Source organism: Suncus etruscus, chromosome 19 (genome assembly GCF_024139225.1).
Source record: "Suncus etruscus isolate mSunEtr1 chromosome 19, mSunEtr1.pri.cur, whole genome shotgun sequence".
Classification (NCBI taxonomy): domain Eukaryota; kingdom Metazoa; phylum Chordata; class Mammalia; order Eulipotyphla; family Soricidae; genus Suncus; species Suncus etruscus.
This window is the reverse complement of record NC_064866.1, coordinates 26,538,776-26,563,327: the sequence shown is the minus strand read 5'-3', so window position 1 is coordinate 26,563,327 and position 24,552 is coordinate 26,538,776. Positions and strand designations below refer to the sequence as shown.

The 24,552-nt window shown below is 35.9% G+C and overlaps 1 protein-coding gene and 1 pseudogene across 1 annotated transcript in view; one reads left to right on the top strand and one right to left on the bottom strand.

Annotated features, from left to right (window-relative positions):
- Positions 1 to 24,552, top strand: part of VAV3 (vav guanine nucleotide exchange factor 3) — a 358,886-nt gene that overhangs the window by 155,120 nt on the left and 179,214 nt on the right. Inside the window, 6 exon segments of the mRNA XM_049765842.1 lie at positions 2,289 to 2,384; positions 6,637 to 6,735; positions 8,677 to 8,742; positions 9,965 to 10,050; positions 12,632 to 12,764; positions 13,649 to 13,758. Coding sequence (XP_049621799.1) covers positions 2,289 to 2,384; positions 6,637 to 6,735; positions 8,677 to 8,742; positions 9,965 to 10,050; positions 12,632 to 12,764; positions 13,649 to 13,758 — 590 coding nt within the window.
- On the bottom strand, positions 22,279 to 22,387 carry LOC125997818 (uncharacterized; annotated as a pseudogene).

Below are 24,552 nucleotides of genomic sequence, written 5' to 3'. Positions count from 1 at the left end.
TTTGGCTCTTGTTGATTTTTTATTTCACCCCTCTACCTTATAACCATGATGACATGGTGTGAAGGGTAATCGAATTTCTTTATCTTATTCCCATTTTATTTACTTCTCAAATAGAATCAGAGTTTAGGCTCAGTATGTTTTGAAGAATAATGGCTAACCTTTATTTTCTTGCAATACTTTTACATATCAGTCACTGGCCCTCAATAGTAGCGAATGCATGTGGTATTCTATTTTTTCCTTTCTGAGTCTATAACTTAGAACTTGAAGGAACTAATTTCTAAATGACTTCCATAACAGCAATTTAAGTGTATAGTTTTTACTCCTAGCACTGGGTTAAGATGTCATAACATAAGACATGTAAAGTACAATCTAATTCCAAGAAGCTTAAAATGCAGCTGGGATGATAAAACTCATTCATTACAATAATGTTAACAGTTTAACCTTCTATTTGAGACCCATGATCCAGAACTCTTAACAATCTGTAGAAGCAAGAAATCAGTTGAAATAATTATCTTTCCAATGAACCGCATAAATTGACAAGACATGAGTTAACATGTCAGGATGCGCCCCCAGTTCTTCTTGCCTAATATCTGTAGTCAAGTGCTCATTAAACTACTACGGTCATTAGAGCTAATGGTGTTTGCTTCGTAGCTGTGGATAATATATTATTTGCCATTTCAGAAAAGCCAAGTGTGTGCATAAAATTGCCTCAGTATTCTGGACTTAGTAGGTTACATGATAATGATATTTTATGGAAGTGTATTATTTCTTTGAACTTAACCTCGGGTATGTAAGAAATCAAGATTTGCTAAACACATTTAACTTAGACTCTGACACTTTAAAAGTCAAGTACTTCACCACATCAAAAATAAACAATACTATTTTAAACTATTTTTTGTTTTGCTTTGGAGCCACACCAGCAGTTTTTAGGGGATACTCCTATATGCTTGTAGGTTTCTCCTGGTGGTGCTTGGGATTCAGGGCTGGACACATGCTAGGCAAGTGACTTACTCCTTTACAATCTCCTGGCCCCTTATTTATTTTATTTTTAAACAATGTTTGGCAGTGTTTAGTGCTTACTCCTGATAATGTGCTCAGAGATCACTCCTGGTAGGCCCAGGCGACCAGATGGGGTCTGGAGATCAAACCTAGGTGGGCTGCATGTGAAACAAGTACCCTGCCTACTATACTTTCGCTCTGGGCCCAGCCCTTAAATCTTTAAGAGAGAACAATTTAAGATTAAAATAAAAGTCTGAGGGCCAGAGAGTATAGGAAATAGTCTCTTGCCTTGTATGCAACCAAGCTGCATTCAGTTCTTGGCACAACACATGGTCTCCTGAGCATTGCTAACTGTGATCTCTAAGCACAGATCCAGGAGTAAGCCCTGAGCACAGCTGAGGATGGCCCCTAAATAGAAACAAACAATGTCTGAAAACTTTGAATTGAAGAGTTTCATAATTTAGCGTGCTTTTGGAGTTGTTTCTATTTCATTCAGGTCAATAAGAAGACAGCAAGCAACCACTAGGTTCTTAGCAGTATAAAGTCTCATATATTGAAAAAATGGTCTGCACAACAATTATTCAAAGACCCAAAAGGCACAGAGTTCTTAATTTTTGGGGGATTATAGTTTTTAAAGAAGGATAATAAATTTTTCTGGAAATAAGACAACACACATGATTGACAGAACCAAATGAAGCAAATCATGATGTGTCCATGGCAGGATTGATGAATAAGACTTGTTATTGATGCCTGATCCATGGAATGGTGAGGGAGATTAGTGGAAGGAATAGCTCGAAGGTTGGGTGGAGAAAGGCTCTGGAGGCCTGCTGAAAATATACAGTTTTCTGGGCCAGGGCAGAAGTACAGTGGGTAGGACATTTGTCTAATACATGACTGACCTAGAACCAATCCCTTGTATCCCATCTGGTTCCCTAAGCCCACCACAATTGTCCTTGAATGATCTCAGCACAGAGCTTGGAGTAAGTTCTGAGCATCGCTATGTGTGATCTAAAATCTTCCCCCAAATAACTTTATCTATAAAATGAACATCTATTGAATAAGATTTAAAATTGAACTGCTACCGGATTTTATTTTCATTTCAATTGGACCCATTTTACTTTTTTTTTTAGAAAAACATTTAAAAGAGCTTTTTATTAATTTAGAAATAAGTGATTTGTTAAAGAATAAAATACTGTGTCATCATTTTTTATGGGTTTTGAATTTTTTTTCAATATTTGTTTTATGAGTTCCTTTGATAAAACTGAAAGTTTTTCAAAATATTTCTTTAGGAATGTTCCAAAAGAGCAAATAATGGGAAGTTCACTCTTCGAGACTTGCTTGTGGTCCCTATGCAACGTGTCCTAAAGTATCACCTTCTCCTCCAGGTATGTACCTTAAAAACACTGAGTTTGTTTATTCTATGAGCTGAAATATTTTTTCAAAAGATACCAGTGAAACACCAACTACAATTTAGGTCCTGTCCACATAAAATTTTCAGTGATAGCTAAGAGAAGTATAACAGAACAGCAGGAAGTCTCCTTTCCTTTTAGAAGGCAATTCTATATCTTTCACAAGGTCACATTTCATGTCCTTTAAAAAGAACTGGTTTCCCCCCAAAGTAAAAACTAAAGTAAAACAAAAGTGTCCCTTCTACCACATTTTGTATATTTAACAGTGATCATTTATTAGAATCTTAATGGCACCATATATCTGCATTTTGACAGGTTAATTGTATTAGACCTTTTGTTTTATAACCATAAACTAGAGAGAATTGTGTCATATTTTGTGTTGCTTTTTTTTGCTATAGTAAATTATAATAAAACTAAATTTATTTTGATGTGATTTTTTGTTATAACCTCAAAGCTTATGTTTTCAACGGTTAGTCTTCTAATGAGGGTAGAGAGTCTTATAAATTTAATTTGATAGCTGTACCAGGAGACTCATTAGTTCTGCTCCAAAGAAATGTCTTACTGTATTAGTCTGTCAACTCTGCTGATGCTTGTGAAATGTCATTTTTAAAAAGATCTACTACCTGTATGTGAAATATAATTTTGAGTCTGCTGTGCTTTGTACATCTTGTATATTAAATTTCTTGAACTGTAGCTGCAAAATTATTAGTCATATCTATTTTTGTTCTACTGAGAAATCAGAAATTTTCAAACTATGATTGTTCCTTAAAAATGCATTAAAACATTTATGAGACCTAAACCCAAAGCAACTTAATCAAATTGAATTGTATGAAAAAATAATAAGAAAGACTTAGGCAATCAGTTTCTGAGATATCATGGAAACTAAAAACATGTCTGAAATAAGATAATTTATTCTGTATATAGGTTGAAGAATTTAAAGGTAAAATTTTCCTTTAATACTTATTTTGGTCACTATTAAGTTTTAGACTTATTTGAGTGTAAAATAACCATACCATTCTTGAAATCCAGTGAACTTTAAAAACTTTTCTCATATTTAAAACTTCAAGAGTATGCTTAATTCTTGAATTATTTTTAAATATGAAAATTTATACTTGGGATGCCACGTAACAATTAAAATTCAAGAAATGGGGCCGGGCGGTGGCGCTAAAGGTAAGGTGCCTGCCTTGCCTGCGCTAGCCTTGGACGGACAGGGATTCAATCCCCCGGCGTGCCATATGGTCCCCCAAGCCAGGAGCAACTTCTGAGCACATAGCCAGGAGTAACCCCTGAGCGTTACTGGGTGTGGCCCAAAAACCAAAAAAAAAAAAAAAAAAATTCAAGAAATGTTTTTCCATTTTGAAAGAAGCTAAAGTAGAATTTGTCAACCAACTAGATATTTGTTCAATAAATTTTTGTATAATTTTAAACATTTTCTACTTAGTAGTATACATTAGTGGAGAAGTCACTTTTGAAGTCAAAGTTTATAAAATCAGATTACTTTGCAGTAGGGTTTTTGAAACTTCTGATAGTTATTTAAAAAATTAAATGTAATGGGCTGGAATGATAGTGCCTTGGTAGGGCATTTGCCTTGCATGTGGCAGACCTGGGTTCGATCCCTGGCATCCCGTATGGTCCCCAGAGCCAGGAGTGATCTCTTAGTGCAGAGCCAGGAGTAACCCCTGAGCATCACCAGGTGTGGCCCAAAAACAACAACAGAAAAGTAACAATAGAAATGAGACTAACTTTGGGGCTAGAGAGAAAGCATAGAGGTTAATGCATTTGCATATGGTTAATCCTGTTCGAACCCAGGCAACAGGTAGTCTCCAAGCATTTGTGGGTATAATCTGGAGACCACTGAGTACCATCTGGGCAGGATGGGCAGTACCCATCACAGCAAGGCTCAAGCAGCATGCCATCCTGGCACTTTTGTGTTGAACTGTTTCCCCTATTCGCTGAAAATTTCTGAAAGTCAGAACAGTGCTTAGGAGGCTCCCGACTTTACAAAGAATGTGGTAATGTTGGTATCTACTAATTCTACTTAGAAGATTCATTTTGTGGGGTCTTGCACTAGAAATACTGTTGGTGTTGGATTTCACAGAGAGGACTGAGATCTTTCCTTGGCATCAATTAACACCGTTAATCAGGTTATTGGGGATCATCCCCAGTGATACCCCATTATCCTATATGGTGGTTCAGTTTGAGTATTGAGGTTATGGTGATGCATCAGGGATCACCATGATTACCTAGCAATGTTCAGTGACTATCAGGGCTAAATCCTTTAATGCTGGGAAGGAGATAGGGGAACATATGGTGCCAGAAGTCAATGTGAGATTGGGCATACCTGGAGAGCACACCCCTAACCTCTCCATACTCTCGACCTTGGGAAATATTTTTAAAATTGTTATTAATATTTAGTATGTATATAAAATAAATAGGTTGTTAGGTGAAGTAGATAGTGCGTTTAGGAGAGGGTTACAGAATTCAAATCACAGGATACTGAGCAGTATAGATGGTGTCCAGATGATTTTTATGATCACTACATGAGTTTAAATGGAAGAGAGATACAAGATTCGATACAAGTTTTTCACATACATGGAATGAAGAGATCATAGAAGCCATAAGATTAATCAGAGGTATCTTAGAAAAAAAAGGCAAGGACCTCTGCCAAAAGGAGTGGTTTCAAGGAAGGAGCTTTCAACTTTAATTTTTAAGAGAAAATGGGTTCTCTTAGGGGTTAACCCTGATGAAAGAACTTTCGGTCCAAAGATGAATAGAAACAGGAATGTGTCTGTGATGAAGGTGTGTTGTTTGAGCATGTTGGATCTGAGGGCCCTGTCAGAAATAGTTTGAACTATCTAGCAGGTATAAAAGTCTGGGACCTAGCTCAGAGTTCTGGGTTGAGCAATACTTTGCCTTAATAGGGGCCATACCCAGCGGTATTGGGTTTGGGGACTTGTGGCTAAGTCTGTACCTACCTCTGTGGATTTGTTGCTTAAGCCTGGTTATGCAATGGGAACCACCAGGCCACACCCAGTGGTAGTATAATGGGGAGACCAATGTATACTGGGATGGAATGTAGGGCATTATATGTACACCCCAGCCATATCCCTTATCCCAAGCATATAGTCTTGTGTCATTAGATGGATATTGATGCCTTGAATAATGGTTCTGATAGAAAATTTGTAGAGTATGTAATATAACAAAAAGAATTTTCTTCTGATGAGAAAAACCAAGAGAAAAATGATTCTCTAAATTACAAATAAGGAATTTTGAGAAAGCAATGAACAGCCAGAAATTTAAGATGGAGAAACAAACAGTACTAACCACAAATGATCCTTATATCCTGATGCTAAGGAGTGATAGTCATCAGAATCAAAAGCTATAGAAAAGTAGAATATGAAATTGAATAAGAAGAATCAGTTAATTTGGCAGTGAGGAGGTCTGTTGAGCATACTGGAAGAGCTTCGGTGTCCATGGTAGGATGTAGAATTCAGATTCATAGTTGATTTTAAAAAGTCATTTTTGAATCACCACGAATTAAGTTACAGAGGTATTTGTGATTAGATTTAGGCATACAGAGTTTTAACAGAAGATACCACTACCTTCCACTAATGTCCTCAATCTTCTTCCCACTGCCCAGCCTGACTCTGTCAGGCACATTTTCCCTCCATGATTATTCTCATATTTTCATCCTTAACTTATCCCCCACTTATATGCCTGCCTCAGTGGAAAGCTTCCAATTGAAGACAAGTTCATCTGCTCTTCCTTTCTATTGCCTTTGGGTATTTGATATTACCCTTTGCAGTTTCCTTATAGCCCACATGTGAGGGACATCATTTTACATCTATTTCTTCCCTTTGGCTAATTTTACCCAACATAATACCCTCCAGATCACAGTTGAGCAAACATTTTAAAATATCATCTGTTTCTTTTGATGTCAATTCTCATGTAGTTTGATAAAAAATAGTCTTCTTAAGTCAGATTTATCACATTATGATATAAATAAGGATATAAGGGGTTGATTTCACTTAATTTTAAGGTACATCTATTAGTATTTTTATTAAATTCATCATTGCTATAAATATTTATATTTAGTTTTTGCTAGAGAACCTAGTAATGTAAGGTACATGGGATAAATTACTAGAGGAAGCTAACTCATGTTTCTGCTAAAGACAAAATCTTGGTTTTAACTTGACAAGAGTAGTATTTAACTATATCTTCTATCTAGGAACTAGTTAAACATACCACTGATCCTTTGGAGAAGGCAAATCTGAAACTGGCTCTTGATGCAATGAAGGTAATAAGCAAATATCTTAGTAACTTGTTTGTCTTCTAAATTCTTTCCTAAAAATAAAGGAATATACTATTATCTCAAATTTATAATATGCCTATATATATAGCAATATGCAGACTAACTAATCTTAGTTTGGTTTTTGTTGGGGAGAACTGGGTATTTTTTTTGTTTGTTTTTTTGGGCCATACCTGGTGATGCTCAGAGGTTACTCCTGGCTATGCACTTAGAAATTGCTCCTGGCTTGGGGGACCATATGGGATGCTGGGGGGGATGAAACCACAGTCTGTCCTAGGTTAGCGCGTGCAAGGCAACTGCCCTAGCACTTGCACCACCACTCTGGCCCCGAACTGGTATTAATCTTTCACAGTTATAATTAAGGTAAATAGTGACAGTGAATTAGGGCCATTCCCACCAACAGTGCTGTCCAACCTCCACCCCTGTTTCCAGTATGTATGGAATGCAGGCTGAGAACTGGGTATTTTGTATCTTGAAATAGTCTTTCGTTGATTCAGTTGTTAAACGGGAAAAGCTAAAACCAAGAAAGAAATAAAAAATACTAAATATTTTTGACACCACAGCAACTCCTCATTATATTAATGTTCATGTTTCAAATTCCTTTCATGGCCACTAACACAGAAACAATTAATTGGTGTGAGTAAGTAGGCAGGTCAGGGTAAGTGGCAACATTTTACGTTACTGGTGAGGATGATCCTCATTTTACCTTTGGAGAGACTGTGTACAAGTAAATTTAGATTCTATACTAAAAATATATGTTAGTGTCTATACAAGTAGATCTTTATATTCTATAATATAAAAGTTAACTAGAATCAATATGGATAGACTTTTTTTTTTAACATATTGGAGGTTATGGAAAAACCCAATTTCTATCTTATACTAAAATGACTGACATATTTGCCTTAACTTAAAAATAAAAATAAGCAAATATTCTCAAAAATAGAATGCCATTGCAACTCTATTCATTGCCATGCAATGCATAATTACTTATTTGCATGTCTATGCCAATTTCAATGTCAGTTCTTCTTCTTACCTATCAGGAAACATCACAATATTATTTCTTTAAAAAAGGTCATGCTGGCTTGAAATTTTTAAGAAATCTCTTATAGATATACCTTATGAAAGTTCTACCATTTGACAAAGCTAAGAACTGCGTTTTATAATATTTCTTTTTCTATGGTTGGAGATGAATTTAAGAGAGTATAGAGAAATGTAAAAGAGCTTAGAAATAATGGGAAATCTGGAACATCTCTAATATAAATAGCTGGTTACTTTATGGAAAGATTGGCTCATTTTCCTCCATTATGACAAAGGCCATTTAAAAATAGGTAAAGGTACAAGGAGAAACTTGGTCAGCAGCATTTGTTCACTACAGTTCATTTAGCATTCCTGAACTTCGTATTTTTCCTTTAATTCTCCTTTAATAACATTTAAAATGGAACCTGAGTCTGCTTCTTTGACTGAATCCTCACAAAACAACCAACACATTGATTGCAGAAAATGGCTCTGCTGGATTGGATTCATTGTCTAACTTCACTGCTTCCCTTTCAAATCCAACCCGCCGACAGATGTAATTTTCTCTATGTCACTTATTCCATAATTAGAATTTACATTTTTTTCTGACCTGGTTTCCTTTGTTATTGCTCTGGATGCTTGACTGTTTTGTTTGCTTTTGTTTTTCTGCATCCTCATTTTCCTCAGGGGTGCGGTAAATGACACCGCTTTCGTCTTCCCAGCTGTACTCCAGACATTTTAAAATTGCTTTTGAGATGCAGCTTTGATTGATTGGGCACTCATTTTATTGTCATCGAAAGTTATGGCGGTTACTTTGACCACTAATGGAATTAATAATGTGTTTTCTTTCAAGCAGTTCTCAACTCTTCTCTAATCTTATTGTGCCTTTGTTTTTGTACCCTTCTCTTTATTCTTCAGGACTTAGCCACAATATGTGAAATGAAGTGAAAAGGAGATAATGAGACCCTTCGTGAAATAAGACAGTTTCAGCTATCTATAGAAAATTTGTATGTGATTATCGTGCTATCCAACTTCCTCTCATTCCGAATTGGGGGACACTCTAAGAGTTGTTTTTGAACACAAAAAAGAGCTAACTTCCAGACTTCCATTGTTCTAAGGTTTTCTTTCTTTTTTCTCCACCCCCCCCCATTACCTGTTTGAAGGATCCACATGGCTGTTTAATGGCACCTGTGCTAGATCTTTGTCTGATAGTTCATTCTTACCTGTCCCACTGTGCCTCCTCCCCTCACAGTGTGAATTCTAAACATTGAGTTCTTTTGTTCTTCTTTAATTCCTTTACTCTCCTATATATAGGTGATTCTTTGTTAACATTTAATAATTTGTTTGTTTGCTTGTTTGTTTATTTTGTGAAGTGGGGAGGTTGGGCCACACACCTGGCAGTGTTCAGGATTTACTTTTGGCTCTGTGTTCAGGGTTGGAGATCAAATGGATGTCAGTCATGTGTAAAGAAAGTACTTCAGTCTCTATATTATTTCTGCAGTCCTGATTCCTGCTAATTTATTTATCTTAATGTATATTTACTAGGTAACTGCTGTGTGCCAGGCCTTTTGCTTAGAGTTAGGCTTTAACTAAGAACAGATATAGTTCTTTGGTTGAGGAGACAAAATATATATGGAAAGTAGAAGATTCCATATTGAGATTAGTACTACAGAAAGGGTGCTTCTGCAGAGGAGAAGAAGAGTTGAGCCTAGAAAAAAGATCTATTTGAATATGAAGGATATCTAATCCTTCACATATCCTTCACAAATGAAAGATAACATGAAAGTTAACAGAAGCAATCACCAGTTAAATACGTAGATATGAGCAAGAGTCAAGTATTTTCATGTAGCTGTATGTTCTATGAGAGCAAATTCTATATCGTTTTATCCCGAACTTAATATAGAGGTCAATACACAACAGATGCTGTAGTTGTAATTGTAATTTTTGTAATTTTGAATTCATCGCATTTTCCTCCCTTTGCTAGCTAACTTTCTTATTGGAGTTATAAGAAAATTAATTGATTTCATTAGTATCCAACCTTGGCTGACCAAGGACAGACTTTTTAAAAGTATATTATAGGGACCTAAGATTTCTTTGAGTATGTGTGATTAAATATGTAAGATGTTAATATATATAAAGGGATGTCACAGCTGTCCCTAGCAAAATTATTCACTGAATTTATTTCTGTCTTTGTAATTTTAATAGATGGAGGTATGTGTGTTTTATATTTCAGAACCAAACCAGTTTGCTGTTTGGAAGACCCCAGGGTGATGGTGAAATTCGAATCACAACTCTAGACAAGCATACAAAACAAGAAAGGTAAGAGGGGAGAACAATATTTATTTTCAAAATAAATGATAGTATCAAGAGATAGGAGGTTGAAAACACCTTTTGAAAAAGTTTGCTCAGGATCAAGGAAGAAAAGGGAAACAGGGCAGTCATAGCTTTCTGATTATTTTTCCCCATAAATGCTTTGCATCAGGGGAAGAGAGAGTTAGGCCAAGTCTTTACCTCGCTGAAGCCTCAGCAGCTGCATACAAACCCCACAATTGCAGCAATACCAATGGCCCAACTTTACTTCATTACCACTGATCTTTGCAGAGATGCTTAAAAGACAAAACCTTCAGGTATGCTGTTTTGAGGGCTGAAAACTCTGGGGTCTTTTCGGAGTAAGGGTAAGCAGCCTACCCCTCTCCACCCCACACCAGTTCATACTTCCTAAAGCCCTGGCATGTCAGTTCATTGTTCCAGCTCTCAGTAGATTAGAATTCCTGACATGCTCAGCTGCGAAAAACCTCCACATTTTTCTGTAGTGACACTCTAGTAGGAACGCATTAAATTGGATGTGTAAGTAGCCATAGAAGCCAACCAAACTCAGCAAACAGAATGTGCAAACTAGCAACAATTTAGTAAACACACAGGCAATGACTTAATGACCCCATGGTGAGATATAACGATTTCCAAAATTTTCTTTTAGTGAAGATATTTTTGATAAACCCACTTCCATTTAGTTGTGTATAAAGCAATATAAACTAAATTATTTCATGCCTATCAAGGGGGCAGGCTTGGGGTTAGAATGGGATCTGGGACAATGATGGAGGATATGTTAATACTGATGTGGGATTGGAGTCAGAACATTGATACAAGGAACAGCTATATTATGAGCAACTTTGTAAGCACCGTGTTTTGATAAAATAAAACAGTTAATATTTTTTTCACAAGATGTGCTTGTAATTGCACTCTCAGCTTTGATATCTATTGATTTTTATAAATTTAAATTCTTAAGAAGAACAAGCTTGAAGACAAATCAGAGTTTAAATGTACATGTTAGAATGAAAATAGAGATAAAGGATACATTTTATAATTAAAAATCATAAAAGCAGTTGTTCGAATTCTTTGTGTGCAGTTTAAAATAACCCAAAATTATAGTTTCCTAAGTGAGAAGTAAGGTGTATTTAGTGAAATTTTTCTTCAGGGAAATTTGTATTTGGAATTCTTAAAGATTGGTGAGGTTGACCTGATGACTCTAATGATAGCGATGCAAATTGTCATAGGTATCTTTTGTGGTTGAAAAAGATCCCTTTTTGGAGCCTTTGGAGATGAGGAATTTAGTCAGCAGGGGGCAGCATCAGCTCTTGCTTCTGCTAGACTCCCAGGCTCTTCAGGTTGTTCCCAGGAGCTGCATATCCTTTTAGCCTCTGCAGCAAAACAGACTTTGAAAATGATGCAACTGTTAGAGCTATGTGAATGCATCATTATCACTGCTAAAAAAAAATGCATGGGTGTTGACAATGAGAGTTTACAAGAAGGCGCAAGTATTGGTATTGGAGCTTAAGGTTATGAAGTGTTTTTCCTACTGATTACACTGATTTTGACAAGAAGAAACATGCCAACATATCAATGTAACCATAATTTTTGTATTTTGCTTATAAATCTCTCAGTTGGTGGTTCAGGTAGTTTATGAAATTTTAAAGAACACCAGAGGATGAAGCAAGCACAAACACACACACACACACACACACACACACACACACACACACACACACACACACATATTAACCAATTCCCTTTCAACCCCTCCCTGCATTTTTACTAAACATTGTGACCTTGAGCAAACTATCTAATGCCTTTTGACTTCAGTTTCCTACCCAGTAAAATGAAAACAATAATAATACCTAACTCAGCGATGACCTGAGGATTTAAATTGAGTCATCTTTGTGAAAGGAGTGAATGCTTCTCAAGACATTCTGACTGACTCATGGTACCATAAGTAGAAGTTGAATGCTTTTGTTTTCATCCATGACACTGTAGATGTCTAGTTGTTTAAAAAAATAAAAGTGGTTTTTCATGAATTTATGAATATTATTAGAGCTTATCCTTAAGGAACTACTATGTATATATTGTTCTTGTTATAATTTTGTCTAATTTTTCATAGGAGCTAGAACCAATTGTTTGGGGGAGGGGTTGGGGCTTTAGACCACTCCCAACTACCCAGTGGTCAGTTTTTAGCCCTTATCATTCAGTACTGTCACCCAGAACTGTGGTACTCAGGCTCTGGGGCTTTGGAGACCACCAAGTATAACCCCAAAATGCTCAAAAGATCAGAGTGCTGTTGGTCAAACTTAGAGCCTTGCACATGCTAAGCATTAGATTGCTTGGGAGCTATAACCTCACCCCTAATTTTGTTTAGTTTCCTTATTAAATGAGGAGATACAGGAAGCATTTATTTGGCAAAGAGTAGTGCTAAAATACATATAGGTCATTCTTTTCAGTGTGAACATTGCTTTTATTTTGAATTTAGAGGGAAAATGGGTGATGTAATAAATTTTACAGGAGGAAAATTAATATGCATACTTTTCTCTTTCTCCTCTGTCTTCCTGCCTCTTCCCACTTCCTCCAGGCATATCTTCTTATTTGATTTGGCAGTGATTGTCTGTAAAAGAAAAGGTGATAACTATGAAATGAAGGAAATAATAGATCTTCAGCAGTATAAAATAGCCAACAATCCTACAACTGATAAAGAAAATAAGAAGGTAAAATTTTGAAACCTAAGAGACATAATTTACTCCTGACCTCAAATATATAAGGAATTGTTCTCATACATTCATATGAGAGCTGAATTTTTATTTCTAAATATTAACTAGAGGCAGACATCTGTGGAACTTAATTGGACAGTGCCAGAGCTGATATGATTACTGTATTTTTCGTTCTATAAGACACACCTGACCATAATACACACATAGTTTTTAGATGCTCTCCACCCTTGCACTCAGGCTTCAGGTCTCGGTGGCATTCACTCCATAAGACGCACTTTTGGGGGGGGGGAAAGGGTGTGTCTTATGGTATGAAAAATACTGTAACTTAATGCCTTAATGATGGTGAAAATGCACTTAGTATAGAAATTGTTATTTGTAGGGGCCAAAGTGATATCACAGAGGGGAGGACTTTTTCATTGCATATGGCTGGCCAGGGTTCAATTCCCAGCATCCTATTATAGCCCTCCAGGTCTGCCAGGAGTAATTTCTGAGTGCAGAGTTAGGAGTATCTTTTGAATATCACCAAGTGTGGCTCTTTCTCCCCACAAAAATAATTGTTTGATTTGGGCCTGAGTGATAGCACGATGGGTAGGATATTTACCTTGCATCTGCTTACCTGGAATCAATGCCCTGAGCATCTCCAAGGAATGACAACTGAGCACAGAGGCAGGAGTAATCCTTCAGTACCACCAGGTGTGGCTCCAAAGCAAAAACAAAAAGTATTATATCTATGAAATTGACTGTAAATAACTTGATTGTTTATAGTTATGCTGACAGAGTTATTTGATATTTGGTGCTGATTAATTGATGGTGTTTTTAAATTTTGGATACATGTATTAAAGAATGATACATATCAACCTAAGTGATTTCAATTTTAACAGTGGTCTTATGGCTTCTACCTCATCCATACCCAAGGACAAAATGGGTTAGAATTTTATTGCAAAACAAAAGATTTAAAGAAAAAATGGCTGGAGCAGTTTGAAATGGCTTTGTGAGTATTTCTGCTGTTAAAATACTCTCTTTTTTTCTACCGCTTACATCTCTTAAAATAATGAATATTCATAAAAAATAACTGGATAAATGTATTCTAATGCTAGTGGCATCTGTGGAGACTGTAAAAACATTTTACTCTAAAATATAAGTGCTTCTTGGCTGCTGTATAACTTTCTTCTAGGCAAGAGGTTCTGATAAATGTCTTCAAGAAAAAGAAAGAGGGAGCTCAAACCTTCTATTTGACTTTTTATTTTCTGGGCAGAAGCTACTTCTTTATCTTGAAATAAAAATAAAAACTTTCTTTATCAAGAAAATATTCATTATTTTATTATAAAATATTAATATAATTTCTTTGCTTTATACACATTAAATGAAATATAAAACCCTCAAACACATATATACATGTAGCTGGCAACTATTTTATTTTTAATAGAAAGACTTTTGTTTTTAAGTCATTTCTTGTTAGAGTCTGGATAAATGGCTTGACACAGTCAATGAATGCTTTTAAAGTCTTGATTTCTTTCAGCGTTCTTTCTTTTTATTAAAGTGGAGGCTCAACAAAGAGATGGGAAATAAATCAGACCTGTTTCCAAAGGAATGGCATAAAGAGATGTAATTACATAAGAACATTTCATTATTGAGATTTCTTTTCAAAAGTCATATTTTACAGATTAGAAGGAGCATAATGACCCTTGTTAGAGGTACATATAGGTCACTCTGATATTGAAACTATTAGGGAAAGGTGAAATTAAGATAAAATAACAGTCTGTTATTTATTTCATTGGTCTTCTAGCATTATTTACTCTTTTATGGACAATAGTTACTAGGATTTTGTATTTCATTTTATTTTGAAGTGCTTATGCTAGTGTAGAATAGAGTCAGGAATAGAATGTTTCATTGTAGTCCTATAGAGATAAATTAAGAATTTTCTTATTTCTCTAACACTTTGAGAGAAAGGCTTGTGTTGTGAGGTAATATTTCAGTTTATGGACAGTTCTAAGCTCAGCTATAGTCACTGTAATGAATTGACTGTATTGCTTTTGCCAAGTTATTTTATGTCTCAAAACCTCAGTTTCTTCTTCTGTAAATAGAGGCAATAATATTTCAAATTTTAAAGATTTCAGGCACAATGCTTACCAAACAGCCCTCTGATTTTGAACAAACAATATTATATTTATTGTTGTAGCTATTTTAATATACTTTATATTTATGGTCCTAATTTTCTTATGAGTAGCTAAAACTAGCAGATTTCTCCTAATGTGCTATTATATCTCCAATCTTAATTATTATTCATTAAAATAATTACACTGTTAAATTGCTGTATATTTTTAAAGCTTTTTTTTTTTTTGCATTAGAGCCATGGCTATTGCTTTTGATGTAGGAAGACATTATGAAGCTGATGCACTCTGCCCAGTATTTATAAAATCTGTCATACCTGTATTGTGCTATTTGATTGTATTTTCACTTCACAGAGGACATTGGTAGTTGAGAAATTTAAATAGGCGTGACAGCACAGACAGAGCTGGTCTCTAGCCGTTGCTATTTTGGGAAGGAGTCTAGTCTTACCTTTATATATAGGTTCTTTCCCTTGCTTTTTTGTATAGGTTCTTGGACATGCTAAAGAATTTTTCAGTGGAGGATAGTTAAAGCACTTGCCCAGTGTTAATAAGCTCCTTGGATTATCTATATTCTATATATTTTAGACTATCTGTTTTGTAGACATGCTACATTAGCTTATACAGTCAGGTATTTAGTTGCCAATGATCAAATAGCTGAACTCTAGATACAAAGAAATTAAACACTATGGATGCTTGTGTCTCTTTCATTACATAATCTAGCTAGGTAGATGAGAGGATGGTATGGCAGTTTTCTGGGTAATAATCAAGGATTAATAATGAAATCATCTCATTTTGTTATTAGAAACATGTGTTTTCATCTTCCATATTGATCATCATAATAACCAAGATTGCCTATCTAAGACAGCTAGAAAATCTATAGTCTGATAGGCAGAAGGTCAACCCTCACTTTTAGGGAGTCATTGCAAAAAACAATACACTTAATTTACATAAAAGTTAGCAGGACTCCAGGCCAGAGAGATAGTACAATGGGTAGGGCTCTTGCCTTGCACATGGCCAAACCCAGCTCAATTCCCTGCTCCCCATATGGTTCACAAAATTTCTCCAGGAGTAAGCCCTGAGTTCTGCTGAGTCTGGCCCCAAAACCAAAATAACAACAGCAATGACAACAAAACCAGTAATAGCAACAACAACAACAACAAAAAAAACCAAACCAACTAGGCAGAAATCAATCAGGTAGCCTCAAATGACAAGGACCCTGGGGAAAATCATCTTTAGGATAGATTGTTCCTGACTAAGATTTAATAACTATGGGCGTGAAAGAGAGGATTGCCTAGTTTGAGGCAATTTATAGTCACTGCCTTTACAGATATGAATGTATAGGAGTTATGGATGGAATTTTATATTTTGCCATAAGAGAGTTGTTGAACACTTCCAAGTATTTCCACAATATAATTACACACTCATGGAAATTTTTGTTTATATTTCAGAGTTCAATTGACTGATCCTACAGATGGTAAGAGGGTGGAAATAACTTTTTTTTTAGAATTGTCCAAAGTCAAAGTTAGGACTTCTATAAGAAAAAATATTCCATGAGAGTCAAAATAAAATTAGTCAGGATTGTACTCCACCATCAAAACATACCACAACTTGTACTCTGTTCTTTTTTGAAACTCATTATGCAGGAAAACCCTGCATTATAGTTTTGTAAGACAGTTTCTACTTGTCTTGTGTTCAGGAAAATAAAAATAATCTGCGTAAGTTCTGAAGCTTAAGATTTTGTCTGTGGATCAAAAATTGCTAAGTTCTCCATTATATAAGGTTCTAGTACTTTTATCCTGTAACTCCTGGAAAAGAAAGGAAAAATGCAGGAATCCTGCAGCATTCATGGCATGAAAAACAATAAGCCATAAGCCAGCTATTTTCATAGCATTAATCTTGACTCCTAAGTCCTCAGAGAACACTCCGTTGCTTTAAGGAACTCTGGGGAAAAAAAAAATAAGACTTTAGTAGGAGGGTGGCAGGAATCAAGGAAGGTGATATTTTAAGGCTGATGAAATATTTGCCAGTTCTATTTACAGAAGATGGCAATTCTGCTGTTTATAGGATGATTGGATCATTTTTACTTAAAAAATTGTAAATCACCTAAGTCACTTAAAATATCACTCTTAATTTAGAACATTAAAAAAGATTATAGGGAGGTACGAATAAAATGTAAATAACCAGTAAACACAAATCATCTTCCCAGTGGTGACCTAAATCTCAGCTTCTCCTTATTCCTCGTCACATTTCCATTTTTGCTCAGTAGCAAGAATCAGGTCTTTGGCCACCAATCGCTTCCAGACTTAAATAAAATGTGCAATGAACCACATCAGAACTCAGAAAACTTCTGTAAGAAAGGCTAAACAGAGAAAACCAGAAGTGACCCACTTGGATGGGGCAGCAGGAAGAGGTTTTTTCCTTTTTTACCTGTTAGATCAGTTCGCAGAACTGATTGTTCTTGAGGTTATTATGATAGTTATTGAGTCAAATAATGACCAAAAGCTATCCTCCTGGTGCCCCGATCTAAAAAAATATGTTTAAATCTTGAAGATACAGATTAATTTGTGTTGCTTGTTCTTATTTACTTGCTTAATAGTGTTGCTTTTGTCACTATATATACTTGTGAAATAGGATTGCAAATTTTTATTATTCCATGCCACTTTTTGTAATGATATCAAAAATGTCTATGCAAATGCCTATAGCAGTATTCAAAGTTAGGGAGCTATATCCTGGAGAAATAGTACAGTGGATAGGGTACTTGCCTTGCATGCTACTGTCCCAGGTTCGATCCCCAATACAGCATATGTTTCCCTGAGCTCTGCAGAACTGATCCCTGAGCACAAAGCTAGGAGTAAGCTCTAAGAACCAACAAATGTGACCCTAAAAATCAACATTAGGCTGTTATGGATGTTTCCCTCAAATAATTACATTCAGTGTACTTTCATTTATATTTAAATTAATAAATGTTGTCTACCCATTGTATAGCTCAGGAGACTAACAAGCTCAGGAACATTTTTAGCAAATTTGTCCAACTTCAGTGCTGTAGAATTAATAATAGAGTTCAGGATGTAAGTTCAAAGCATTTTCTTTATCCAAGAGGCTACTAAAATAAGCAACTAGAATCAAATTCTATTATCTGAAACTGGAGCCATGGTTCTTTTCTCTTTTGCTCTCTTTTTTTCCCCCACTGTGACTAGGACCTAAGGGATCAGACAGTTTTCTTAAATGTTCCAAAAATAAGTCAAAGTGAAATATGATGTAAAGAAACTGTATTACAGAATAAAATTACTTGAATTCCTCAAGAAAGAGTTGGAGAAGAAAAGAAAAATAATATGGGAATGGGGAGGAGTGGGGAGCATTGCCTATGGGCCTGTGGAAGAAAGTGGCAGAGTCTCAACCCACTGTTAAGAGTGTATTGAATGGAACTGAAATTCTTGCCTAGAATTTCTTCTGACTGACTTGACCCATTTCTTGCAATTCATATTTAATCCCTCCATACAGAAAGCCTCTTTGAAGATGTTTGTAGCACTGTTATTTCCACTATTTAGAATTTCTTTACTGTGTACTATGTGCCAGCAATAAGCTATATGGATTACTAAGAAAAAAAACTACATTGAGATCATTAATGCCTACTAAAATATTAATCCAGGAATGGGCATTACCTGTTAAACAATCAGACAGTGATAGTGGGAGAAGAGAAAGAGAAATGGTTATAGGAAGTCTGGATCTGGGGAATAGCTCTGAAACATCATCTAAGATTTGTTTCCAAGAATGGTTCCCTAGGTAGAGTGATCTCTAAGTGATCAACTAAGGTGGGGTGCTCTCTATGTGAGGTGCACCCTATAACTGTTTTATTTCATTTAATCTGAATCACTATCTATTTTTCTAAATTGTCCCCACCTAATTCCAGAAGGATATGAGATCATCTACAATAGAGGGCCCACCTGCCAAAGAATATAAAAAATAATATTGGATTTAGGTCAAACAAAACAACGTTTTAAATTTTTTCCCATAAAACAGGCTCCACTAGACAAGATAATTTTCTTCAAATTTACCTTTTGTCATTTGTATTATGAAGGTAATAAGTATTTTTAAATTCCAACTATACAATTTTATCTTAAAAAGTATAATCTATTTTAATCAACTATAGTACATAATATTTAAAATATTGGAGAGATTATTACCAGAGATAATTGCATTGATTCTACTTTTATTTTTTCTTTCAATTTTGGACAATTCCTGGCATATTCTGGAGTAACTTCTAGCTCTGCACTCAGGAATTCCTATTGGAGCTCAGAGACCATATGACACTCTGGCAATAGAGCTTCAGGCTATAAAGCTGTACTATTTTTTTGTTTGTTTTTCAGCCACACCCAGTGACACTCAGGGGTTACTCCTGGCTATGCGCTCAGAAATCGCTCCTGGCTTGGGGGACCATACAGGACACTGGGGGATCAAAACGCTGTGTCTGTCCTAGGCTAGTGTGCGCAAGGCAGATGCCTTATTGCTTTCTCCACTGTTCCAGCCCGAAAGCTGTACTATTTTTATAGCCCCAGATTCTAGAATATTTATTGAACTTTCGCTTCTTTGACTCTATTGGATATGAGAGAGTTGTTGCAAGACCTTAAATATTGTGACACTTAATGTAATAACCTTAGTTATTATATGAAGAATTAAATATCAAAACTTACTTTGTTTTGGTTTTATAATTGAATATTTTCAGGGATTACCTTTAGTTCTCTGTTTAGGTATTACTTCTGGCAGTATTCAAGGGAAAACATGTGGTACTGGGGTCAAATCCAACTAGCCACATGCAAAGCAAGGATCTTAACAACTGTACTTTTTTTTCCTCTGGTCTCTCAAGACTAATTGTTTTGCAGTTTTTTTTGTTTGTTTGTTTTGTTTTGTTTTGGGGTAACACCCAGAAGTGCTCAGGGGTTACTTCTGGCTCTACTTGGGAATCAATCCTGGTGAGCTGAGGGGACCATATGGGATACTAGGGATTGAACCTGGTCGGCTACATGCAAGGCAAGTGCCTACCTGCTAGACTATCTCTTCAAGTTGAATTACTGGGATTTCTATCCAAGTAATAATTCTCTATTTCCTTTATTTAAGTATAAACAGGTGGAGGCTAAGAATTGCCCTGTACCAACCACCTGAAACCTAATCGCTCTAGTCAATACAGATTAAACGTAACTATTTCTTATAACCTCCATTCTCTCCTTCCTCATTTAAACTTCCTCATTTTCATTTAGCAGTAATATTTCTTGTCCTCTCCAACTGGCAAGTCATCCAGGGTTGTCTTGTTGTGTCCTGCTCTTTGTTGATTATTTATTGTACTTAGTATAATAGCAAAATGTTTATTTGTGAAGAACTAAGAATAGAGTCCATATTTGATTCTGCCCATCTTTCCAGCAACAACTCACATCAGCTTGGCCCATGGTTATTTTCTTCAGTTGACATTATTTTCAGTGCCCAGGGAACACACAGGTTTTTTTCCCTACAGTAGTCTTTTCCTCCTGCAGTGTGGGCAGCTGGTTCATTATCCCACAGATCTGAGCTTTAAATGTCATTTTAGGAGAGAGATCTTTACTGATCACTGCTCTAAATTAATAACCTCCACTCTTCTCCAGTCTTCTCTCACAATTGAAGTAAATATATGAAAAGACAGAAATAATCTGAATCTAAAGCTCACCTTTTTCCTTCAAGCCCCGGACTACTTGAAACAAAGTTGTTATTTCTCTGCTTAGTTTTGCTCATGTTTTCTTTTATATAGTAAAAATTCTTTCTTGATTATTAAGAGAAAAAACAAAATAGAACTGCATGGCAAATCTGGGTGTAAGGTAAAAAAAACTATGGGTCTGGAGATGGCAATAAAGTTCAAGTTTTGTTGAACTAATTTGTGGGTTGGAAAGCTTTGGTAAGGGGAAAGAAATTTTTGGAAATGCATTTCTGTGGAATTTGAAAATTAGTATTTATTTCATGCCCTTTGCAATGACAAATAAAAAGTGAAATTGCTTTTTTGGTTATTTTGGTTGTAGATTTACCTTTAGTGTTTCAAAGCCAAACTGCTTGGCCCTTGGGCTGATAACATCATTATGTTTAGTTACCTGTTTTATGGCCTTTTTTTTTTACATTAGACCATAAGCACCATGAAGGGAGGGATTTTGTCCATGTTGTTCATCCACATGTTTAGTCCTTTGCGATATACCTGGCACATAGAGAATAATCATACTTTTATTATAAATCAGAAACTTCACTGTGTTTTCTGATGCCTTGGAAAATGAAAGAAGCAGGCTTAAAGGGTCAGGGAATTCTTCTCTTCTGAAAATATATAATAGCCTGTGAAAGAAAAGTTTTTTCTAGTATAACATGATAATGAGGGTCTTTACATCACTAATAGCATCTCCACTACCAGCTGTATAATATTTTTGAAGCTCTAGAATTTGTGTTATATGATTATTTATCTGAATATATCCTGAAGAGATTACAATTTCTTGGAGACATTTTTGTAAACTAGCTGGCCGCTCCTATCTTATTAATTAATTAGTTAATTAATTAATGTTTGGGCCATACCCTGCAGCACTCAGGGATTCCTCCTGGCTCTGTGCTCAGAAGTTGCTCCTGGCAGGTTTGAGGGACCATATAGGATGCCGGGATTGAACCCTGGTCTATTCTAGGTCCTCTGTGCAAGGCCAAATCCTTACCGTTGCTATCGCTCTGGTCCCATAGTTAACATTTTATTTTGTCCTTCCAGATGTTTCTTTTGGGAAGTCTAATTTGCTGCTTAAATGGAATTTATGGTATCAAACAGGATTCCCTAGACTTCCACATTTGGTAAACTCCTTTAGACAATATTGGTTTCATCTGTACATGTTCAAAACACTGTAGAACAGCCTGCTGCTCCTGCTATTGGTGGGGGAGATGTCTCCTTGACTTTAGGAGTTGGTAGCAGACCATGCCTAACACTTCACTAGAGTGCCTCCCATTTCTTTCTGTCAAGACTTTGGATTCTTCATGATGTGCTGGTATTTTTTTTTCACTAGTCTGACTCAGAATAAACATGATATTTCTCCTTTTATGATCTGAATGCCAATCATGGTCCACATTTTGTCATACTGATGAATATCTCAGACTCATTTCATGCACCTTTTCCCCTTACTATTCTCTGGTCTCCATAACATTCTCAGTAGCAGTGAGTGCTTGCAGTGGGAGCCTTCCCACAGTATGTTGCTTACCCTAGTTTAAGTTTAGGCAATCTGGTAGTGAATTTCTCAAGAGACGATAAAAGGCCTTTATTATTGATTGACAAGACATCCATGTTTATAATATCAGAGGTTTGCTGGAAAATTCTATGTTTTGTTGTGAGAATTTATTTCTTTTTCTTTTTTTTTTTTTTTTTTTGTCCTCCAATTCACAATACAGACCAGGCAAAGGGCCTGGGTTGAGGTGTTTAGGGGGTACATTTACTGTAGTCAGTGTAAAGAACACAGCCCATGGTAAGAAGACTTATCTTATTTGGGGGGGGCACACCCGGCGGTGCTCAGGGGTTACTCCTGGCTATTTCTGGCTATTTGCTCAGAAATAGCTCCTGGCAGGCACAGGGGACCATATGGGACACCGGGATTCAAACCAACCACCTTTGGTCCTGGATTGGCTGCTTGCAAGGCAAACACCGCTGTGCTATCTCTCTGGGCCCGGGAGGACTTATCTTTCTTTTCTTTTTTATTTGATTATACATATATATACATATACATATATATACATACATGTATATACATACATATACATACATACATATACATACATACATACATACATATATATACATACATATATACATATATATATATATCCTTCACCAGTGCAACATTCCCATTACCAATATCCCAAGTGTCCTTCCTCCCCATTCCACACTGGCCTGTACTCTAGACAGGCTTTCTACTTCTCTCATTCAGTCACATTTTGTTATGATAATTCTCAGTGTAATTATTTCTGTGACTGCACTAAACAATTCCTGTGGTGAGCTTCATGTCAGGAGCTGGACCCTCCAGTCCTCCTCTATTTTGTCTCTGAGAATCATTACACAAATGTTTTTCATTTTTCTCAAGACCCATAGATGAGGGAGACCATTCTGTGTTTATCTCTCTCCCTCTGACTTATTTCATTCAGCATAATAGATTCCATATACATCCATGTATAGGAAAATTTCATGACTTCATCTCTTCTGATGGCTGCATAATATTCCATCATATATATGTATCACAGTTTCTTGAACTATTCTTCTATTGAGAGGCATCTAGGCTGTTTCCAGAGTCTGGCTATTGTAAACAATGCTGCAATGAATATAGGTTTGAGAAAGGGATTTTTGTATTGTATTTTTGTGTTCCTAGGATATATCCCTAGGAGTGGTATAGCTGGATCGTATGGGAGCTCAACTTCCAGCTTTTGGAGAAATCTCCTTATCACTTTCCACAAAGGTTGGACCAGACAGCATTCCCATCAGCAGTGAATAAGCGTTTCTTTTTTTCCACATCCCCACCAGCTCTGCTTGTTCTCATTCTTTCTGATGTATGCCAATCTCTGTGGCGTGAGATGGTATCTCATAGTTGTTTTGATTTGCATCTCCCTGATGATACAAATGGCTAAAAGGCACATGAAAAAATGTAGTGAGAAGTTAAAAGATTGTCTTTACCTATATTTTTGCCCAAATAAACAGCCCTTCAGAATCTACGTGAAACTGAGGTTACAGACATTGGTAGCAAATCTAAACTCCCTCTTCTTTATTTACTCCTTCATATTCTTTATTAGTCCCAATGTTATATTCATCCTTTGCATTTATTCTAGCATATAGATAAATACATGTTCAGTTCACAATTTCATCTTGAAACAGAGGCCAGTCAGTGGTCCTCAAACTATGGCCCGTGGGCCACATATTGTATTTGTATCTGTTTTGTTTCTTCATTGCAAAATAAGATATATGAAGTGTGCATAAGAATTCGTTCATAAATTTTGTTTTTATTATAGTCAGACCCTCCAATGGTCTGAGGGACAGTGAACTGGCCCCCTGTTTAAAAAGTTTGAGGACCCCTGCCTCAGGGGCCAGAATAAGTACTTTAGGTTTTGTGGTCTTTGCCACAAGTACTCTATTCTGTCAATTATAGTAATAATATAATCAGAGATAATACATAAGTGAGTGAATGTGTTTTATTAGAATAAGACAGCTATTAGTAACTGTCTTATAGTCTAATGGAGATAATTTAGGTTTAGGGAGTATAGTTACTATGTTTTGAACTAAATGATTCCCACTGTAATGGAACCATACTGTGACCTCTCATAGAAAGGTGATTTTTTTTTAGCAGTACCAATTTATCTTTAGACCATTATGTGATTTATATACAAAATTCTCTCAAATCTACCAGAAAACAACAACCAAAATTATTTTTCTGGTACCATTTTGCATTCTCCCATTGAATATCTTAGAATAACCTGCATGCATTCAGTTTTCATTAATAACATGATTTCTTGGAAAGGACTATGAGGTCTATAGAATTGAGGCCAGAAGCATTAACATGGGAAGTTGACTCTGTAGCCAACTTTCAATAAAGTTTTTTTTTTGTCTGTGATGTTCTTTGTGCTCTTGAAATGTTTTATTTTTTTTCACTAGACATTTG